The sequence below is a fragment of the Olea europaea genome, chromosome 10, assembly GCF_002742605.1.
Source record: "Olea europaea var. sylvestris chromosome 10, O_europaea_v1, whole genome shotgun sequence".
In the NCBI taxonomy this organism is placed as follows: domain Eukaryota; kingdom Viridiplantae; phylum Streptophyta; class Magnoliopsida; order Lamiales; family Oleaceae; genus Olea; species Olea europaea.
This window is the reverse complement of record NC_036246.1, coordinates 43,197,783-43,206,564: the sequence shown is the minus strand read 5'-3', so window position 1 is coordinate 43,206,564 and position 8,782 is coordinate 43,197,783. Positions and strand designations below refer to the sequence as shown.

Genomic DNA, 8,782 nt, shown 5'->3' with positions numbered 1-8,782 from the left:
TTATAAAGCTAAACAAACCAAAATACATATAATTAAAATATCAAACCACACCTTATATATTAATTTATGTAATAATGTACATGCCACTTGTTTAATTATTTTATTAGTCTTTAACATTTAATTATAAGAAGCTTATGATAATTTATTAAATGTTTTCTTCTTTAAAAAAAATTGTCTTTTATTTGTGATATTTACAAATTTTATCATATTCATTTTCTTTATACTATAACTTGAAAAAATAGATAATAAATTTTAACAAATTATGAATGTGTCGGTAAGAATAGCAAAAACTTCATTTAAAAGTTTTCTAACATTGTTACATAGACAAATGGAGATTATTAGTTGTCATCGCAAAAAAATATGTTCAATGAATGCATTTTTTTTCTTCAGAAAAATAAAATAAAATAATATATGATATTATTAATTATTTTTCAACTTAAAATGAATTTCTTATTTATTTTAAGATCAGGTTATAACTTTATACCACTTTATAATTAGCAAATTTTCAAGAATTCATACATAGTTTTTTTTAATGCTCTTTTATTATGAGAAACTTTAAAAATTGAAGATAAATATAAATATGAATATGAATATTCCTGATAAAATTATATAATTTTGTGTAATAACTGAATTTAATAAATGTGAAATTAAGAATAATGTATTGCAAATACTTAAATTAATAGGAAATTAATTTATGAGAAAGAAAACGTAAGAGGGAAACGTTTATTTATTTTTAGATGAAAGAGTAATGAAATTACAAATTGAAGAATAATAATTAGTATGCGATATAGGGCGTGATTTGTTATTTTTAATTAGGGTACTTTGGTCCGTTTAGATATTTATAATGGTAAATTTGTAAATATTTTTATTTTCCCTGCAAAATGCAAGAGTGATTATATATTTATATTCACGCCACAATTTAATTACATTAAAGTTGCGTTTAATTGTCAATATTTTTCATGAAAAAATGTATTTTTTATATCCAAATTCCTACTTTTGTGCTCTTTGATTGCCTTTTTTCCGTGGAAAAATTTTTCTTACTTTTGGTCACATGACCATATTTCTCTCAAAATCAAGGAAAATATTTTTTTCAGGAGAAGTAGGATTTTATTTTTCAGAGAATTCACTCTTTCTTTCTCTCTCTCATCAACCCATTAATAAAAAACAGACAATTATAATATTTTCTATGTTGAAAATTAAATCAATCAAACACATTTAATTAATAATTTCCATACAAATAAGTTCTAGACAATCGAATTACCTAAAATTTATTTTTTTCTATACAAATTCCATACTTACAATCAAACGCACCATAAAGGTCATTAACCTTTATTTATTATCATACTTACTTTCTTAACTTTTTTCTTCCAATCTAAATTTTAATATTTCATTAATAAAAAAATCTTGTCATGAATCATGATTTTTATTCCAAAATAAAAATAAAAATTTGATAACATACTTTAAATGAGAGTCAAATATTTAATCATTTTTTGTAGATTTATTTATTTTGTTTATTCAAAAATATATGGGCAAATGAGATTTTTTATTATTTCTTAAAGAAAATTTTGAATAGAAACCATAATATAGAACAATTTATGTTAATTTGAGAATAAGAACACGATAAAAAAAAAATTGAAATTATGTAAAAATTATGAATATTTCATACAATTAAAATGTAATTTGGTTATTAAAACTTGTAGTGTGAAAATTTTTCTTTTAAGTAAAATTTATTTGGAAAATGTAATTTACAAAATATGATATCAAAAAATACACATCAATGTGGTGGTTCGGTAAAGATAGGAAAAAATAATAATAATAACGAAAGAAATAGATCTAAAAAGTGTTATTTCATTATTTTAATGGAGGGTATAAATAATTTATACTTTACTTTTAACATTTTTTTATGAAATCCAAATTTGTAAACTATCATACATTTTAAACATTATCGAAATCATCTTCTATCAAAATATTCTTTTTAGTAAGAAAATTTAATATGAGTGAATTTCCGAAACTTTCACTTTAGCTATTATTATTCAAAAATTTCAATGATTCATACTATGATCACAATATTATTTCAAAATAATGAAAAAAGTATTTGTTACTTTTAATTCGACAAATGATGAAGCATTTCGAGAAAATTCTACGTACGTGTTCATTGGTGGTTTAACAACTCCTAATCCAAAACCTAACAATAGCATGAAGCTTGATTTCATTAAATATTATCAGACATTATTAGCAAGAAATAAGGTTTAACTAACAAAGACAACTGCCATGTACAGGTTTTTCAAAGAACTAATGACACTCGTAAACCAAACTGAAACCTATTTCCACCAACATTTATATTGTTGGCTGACACACTTTTAATAAATTCATTTATTTAAATAATTTATATTTAAGATTGTGCTCGTTGTATATAATTTGGGTATATAAAAGAGTCCAGATCCCTCACATGGGTGCAGCTCACCTCGAGCGAGTAAATGTGACAATTCAATGTAATATTAAATGAGGTAACAATTAATCTCAAATATTTGATTAAAGAAAAGGAATATGACCTATATGTAAGGAGCGCGTCGTAGACAAAAATGAATTCAACACATGTTGGTTTAGTTAAAAAAATTGTAAAAATTTAAGTAAACGTCAACAAATGTAATGAGATTCACAATTTTTAACAGCTTTTCAATTACACATATTTCATCATTTTTTATTTTTTTTAAATTCAAAAATATAATTTTTAGCATAATCAAATAGGGACTCAACTTGACGCGGCAACTTTCTCTATAAGTAGCGCAAATTCCCTTTTTTTCCATCATCAAACTCTCAACCTTCTCCTCTCCCAGATTGCTTCCAGAAAAAACCTACATTTTATTCTTGAAATAATCATGGCTAGATCCATTTACACTTGCATGCTCATTCTTTTCGCCATTTCCATCAGCACAGAAAAATGCAATGCTGCACGTCATCTCCTGCAGTCAAATATTCCAGGTCTGCCTACAATTCCATCACTGCCGAACCCTACAATTCCGAACCTTCCTAACCCTACAGTTCTGCCCCCTATGCCTTCCCTTCCAATTCAACCTACTCTTCCAACAATTCCAGGCATGCCTAAAGTTTCTCTCCCTCCAATGCCTGCAATTCCCACACTGCCAAACATTCCTTCTATTGGAAACATCCCATTCTTGTCTCCACCACCATCCAAGTAGAGAGAAAAAAGAGTTATGCCTGGGGATTTGTAGCTTTATTGTGATTTCGTGTGTTCGATTTCAGTAAGGTCTTATTTGAGTCACGGTTCAGATTTAAGTTGGTTTGATTTAGTGAGGTCGAGTATGAAAGTCATCGAATAAGTCGGTCAGTGTGTGTCTGTGTGTTTTTTTTTTCTTTTCTTTTTTTTTCTTTTTTTTTTTGGGTTTGATTTAAGGTGGTGTATAACGTTATTTGATGTTTTAATGTTTATATTGCTATGATATACAGTTGCCACCTTCACTCTTGATTATAAGAAATTGAAGCACCAGAAATGAAACCACTAAAAATTAATTATATTTATTTTCATATTTATTTTTCATGAATTTGTATTCTACCATTCTATAACTCCAACTCTACATTGGGGTTGGGTGGAGGGAAATAAATTTTGGTGAATTTATATCAATACATTCGCTACTCGGTAGATGGAAATACTCCAAAACTGAAAAATAAGAAAAAATAATTCAAATTTTCCCACTTATCTATCGATAAAATTATGGATCGTACATGATTATATCAAATATATATAAGAACAATAATTTAAAATGGATAATTATATTACACAATAGCTTTCCGTACATTCTAATTACACTTAAGTTCATCAATTTTTATCACTCACTATATATCCAACTTTTTTTAATTGTATTCTTATAATCAATCTTACATTAATTAAAAGCAATGATTTTCATCCAAAAAGTCCATTGAAAGGGAATTAAACGGCTTATTTGTCCATTATTTTTAAGAAATAATAAATACACAAATACAATAATTTTTTTTCTCATTTAAAAGGACACGAACAAGATTTTTGAAATAGAAAATAACCATTAAGAATGAGGTGTGTAAATTAATGAAAAATTGAATATAAGAACTGGAAGAAAAAAAGTTAGGAATATAAATACTATAATAAACAAAGATTAAGATTCTTAAGGACAATTAACACGTGGCAAAAATTGTATTCACAGTACTAAATCTTTCACTTTTATGCAGACTTGATCCAAACCTTTAATTTGTACCACCCATGGTATCAAACCTTTCAAAAACTCACATTCGAAGTCCAATTTAATAGAAACCATTACTTTCTCTATTAGTTGACCAAAAGTCAATGATTTGACCAAATTTTGACTAATTTTAGAAGGTTAAAATGATAAATTTATATTTTCTATAATAAATAAAAAAAAAAAACCCAAAAAAAAAAAAAAAAACAAACAAACAAAACAAAAACTACGTCTTCTTCACTCACCACACGCATACCCACCAAGAGGAATTATTGGAAGATATCCAGCCATCTTTCCAAAATAGCCTTTGACCAACTTAAAAACAAAAAAACAAAACAAAACAAAAATGTTTATAAACTTGAAAAGCAATGAAAATACACTTTTACCCTTACTTCAGTTACTTGTGAAGAGAGAAAAGAATTAAAGTTACTGTAGCAACACCAAACAACGACCCAAGCACAAACCAAGAAGCCAAAAAATCGACAACCCAAATCGCCATTTCTCTGACTTTGAAGAAGGTAAGCTTTGATATTGGAAATAAAGCATTTTTCTATGTATATTTGTTGAGAAATCTTTGTATGATTGTAGAATTTGTAATTTGCACAAGTATTCATATGTTGGGGCAAAAAAATGGCGGAGACGATGATCTCCACCAATTTTCAACCCGACGAGGTGGAAGACGGCCTAGCCTTTGGGCTATCTGGATTTGGATTTCCAGACGGCCCAATTGTTTGGATTTTTTTTTATAATTAGTTTTTAATTACTTATTTGATTGTTTTATTATTTATTTTAATTACTTATTTAATATTTAATTATTTAGTTTAATTACTTATTTAATTGTAAGCAATAAACAATTAAATAACTAAAATTAATTAATTAATACAATGAATTAAAAACTAAGCAAATAATATACATAAACAATTAAAATAAGTAATTAAAATAAATAGTATACATAGACAATTAAAAGAATTATTTAAATGTTAAAATAAACAATTAAATTAAATATTAATAAAATAATTAAATTAAGCAATTAAAATAAATAATTAAATATTAAATAAATAGTATACATAAACAATTAAAAGAATTATTTAAATGTTAAAATATATAATTGAATTAAGCAATTAAAATTAGTAATTAAAGTAAATAATTTAATATTAAACAGATAATATACATAAACAATTAAAATAATTAATGAAATGTTTAAATCAAAAATTAAATTAATTATTAATAAAATAATTAAATTAAGCAATTAAAATAAATAATATGCATAAACAACTAAAATTATTGTTGAAATGTTAAAATAAACAATTAAATAAAGTATTAATAAATTAATTAATTAAAATTAGAAATTAAAATAAATAATTAAATAAATAATATGTATAAACAATTAAAATAATTATTTAAATGTTAAGTATTAATAAAATAATTAAATTAAGCAATTAAAATTAGTAATTAAAATAAATAATAAAATATTAAATAAATAATGTGCATAAACAATTATAATAATTAATGAAATGCTAAAATAAAAAATTAAATTAAGTATTAATAAATAATTAAATTAAGCAATTAAAATAAGTAGTTAAAATAAATAATATACATAAACAATGGTTCAAATCTCTTAAATCCGATAAGTATTTTATGATTTTGCTAAAGTATATATGAGCATCATTTTAGTTTTTATAACATTTCACTTTTTTTCATTTTTCAGAGATAGCTATAAGATAGTGGGGAGAAGGCAATTTCAAACGTTAAAAAGTGGTTCAAAGATATATTGACGACCTCAGCTTGGCTCGTCAATAATGTAAGTTTTTATTCATTATGTTTACGAAAGTTGTTTGTTTATTTATTATGATATATTGATAAATTATCTTTTTTGTTGGTGTTTTTGTTTCAACATATCGATTAGGCCATGGAATTGTTACGCGATCGGACTCGAAGACACCCGAAATCTTTTGACATTCTTGGTCAAGTTATCCTGAGCTTCGGGTTTGCACATGCCGTTAATATTGAGCATAGCACACTCCTACTCAAGGGAAAATGGATCTGTGGTGCTTGAATACACATTGGAGTGAGTGATTGGACTGGAGCCGACATGCAGAAAGCCATGGACAGATTGTACACATGTATTTTCCAATTATCGAGAACTCACACTATTTTTTAGTGGAGATTGTATTTACTGATTCCACTATATATGTGTACGACTCCGATCATAGCTGTCTGACACAAAATCAATCGGAGCAAAACTAGAGCCAATGGCTGTGATCATTCTCATGATAGCTAGACATGCGATGATTCAAGTAAATGATAAATTAGCCATTATGCGGAACATAACGATAGTGAGACAAGGATTATCATAATGATTTACTACTTTTTAATTTCAAGACTTAGTTTTCAGCTATATGCTATCAAACTAATATATTATTCTTTACTTACAAGGATGAATGTGTCATATTCGCAATAAAGTACATAGAGTGTTTGAATATTGGTAGCAATATTGAAACCATAAACCAATCTTGAATAGATATGTCGAAATTTAAGTTAGCTTGCAACTTGTATGGATATAACTGTGATCCTTAGTACATTGTATATTATTTTATTAAAAATGTAAATATTGTTTATTTCATTATGACTCGTGTTGTAATGTAATAATCGTATGTGTAATTTGAAAACCCAAACGTAGCTAACCAAGAGGGGAGTGAATTGATTATATAAACTTTTTCGAAAATTTATTCTAGATTTAAACCAATACAAAAGTAAATGAATCAAATAGCCACAAACACGATGACAAGCAAAGAACAATATAAGGATTTGAGTAATAAACAAATGTAAAAACTATAAGTAAAAGGGAATAGAAGTCAAACGATATATTGTGGAGGTTCAATCCAATGTAATGATCTACGTCCCCAGTTACCAAGATTTCCAACACGAGTAAGGCAATTTTTACTATATTGATTTACTTATGGTGCAATCCAACCTTCTACAAAGCTTTTGGTGACTTACAAACAAGGAGCACCGATTCTTTACAATGTTGAGTTTTCCGGGACCTCAACATGATCTACACTATTGAGCTTTACGGGACTTCAATATGACCCACATGGTGACCTACAACAAGGAGCACCAATCCTTACACAATGTTGAGCTCTTTGAGACTTCAACACGACCACACTTTATCAAAGTGATTTTACAATCAAATTCTCTCTTAATAAATAATACAAACAAATTAAGTACTAAGAGAGACTAACACTTCAATGAATAGTAACAAATGATAGCTCAAGTGTTAGATGAAAAACTTTGATAAAAATGACAATTGAAAATTAAGTTCAACCAATCAAAGTATTTCGATGAGAAGATGAAGAAAAATTAAATGCAATGTAAATCAAATAATCTTCTCAAGAAATATCTCTCTTTTAATGAATGATTATAATAAATCAAGTACTAAGAGAGAAATGAGAAATTTTGATGAATATGATAATTTTACAAATTTGATTCAATCAATCAAAGTTTTCAATATGAAGAAGTTGAAAATTTTATACAATATAAGTGCAAAGAACTTCTTCGAGAATATATCTCTCTTTGAAAACTGATATAAATAAGTTGAGCACAAAGAGATATGAAAAACTTTGATGAAGAAAATTATTCAAGAAATTTGATTCAACAATCAAAGTTTTTCAATATGAAAAAGTAGAAAGATTTATGCAATGTAAGTGCAAATACCTTCTTCAAGAATATACCACTCTTTTAAGAATGATATAAATAAGGTAAACACGAAGAAATATGGAAAACTTTGATGAAAATGATGATTAATGAGTTTAAATCAATCAAAGTTTTTTCTATGATGAAACAAATGAAATGAATGCAAATGAAGGCTCAAAGAATTCTTAAAACAAAAATATGTCACTTTGATTCACTTGGAAATCTTGTGAAGAATGGAAAGAGTGTGGATATTTATAGAGTTCAAAAATGAGAAAAAAATCCGTATTTGCGGAAGACTAGTCCAGTCAACCGCCTCTCGTCTGGAAGATCAATATAGTCATTTGTACAACAAAAATCAGAAGTCAGAACGGTCAAATTGTGGACCGTTGGAGGGTGTTCGGCCGACCTCCTCCTATGTCCGGTCGACCGGTCCGATTGACCGCCTCTCTGGGCGGTGACAGCCTCTCTGGGCGGTTGACCGCCCCGGCAGCGCGGTGTTTTTACATTTTGACTCCGTTTGTTCCGATATGAAAGTTTTAAAGTGCATGGACCTTTGAAAAATATTTTTAACTATTTTTTCATGATAAAAATGTTTTTTAAAGTCCAAATATCACTTTTAAAAGTCATTTTTATATTTGATCAAAACGTTGCATTGGAATGACTTTTAGTGCACAAAAATTATTTTTGATGCATAGAAGGATTTTGAGCTTAACTATTCTTTGCCAAATATCAAAGTGTTAGTACCTTTACATTTTGCATAAGAAATCAAGTCTTAGATCTTCCTCCGAAGTTTCTTCCATGTTTGGCTCTTGAACTTTTGATCTTTATCTTTCTTGTCATTGATCTTCAATGCTTGA

The 8,782-nt window shown here is 26.9% G+C and overlaps 1 protein-coding gene across 1 annotated transcript; it reads left to right on the top strand.

Annotated features, from left to right (window-relative positions):
* Positions 1-2,879: 2,879 nt before the first annotated feature.
* Positions 2,880-3,487, top strand: LOC111400706 (protein PELPK2-like). The gene is made up of 2 exons (XM_023028098.1): positions 2,880-3,196; positions 3,469-3,487. Exons 1-2 carry the CDS (start codon positions 2,880-2,882, stop codon positions 3,485-3,487), a joined length of 336 nt encoding a protein of 111 aa, XP_022883866.1.
* The last annotated feature ends 5,295 nt before the right edge of the window (positions 3,488-8,782 follow it).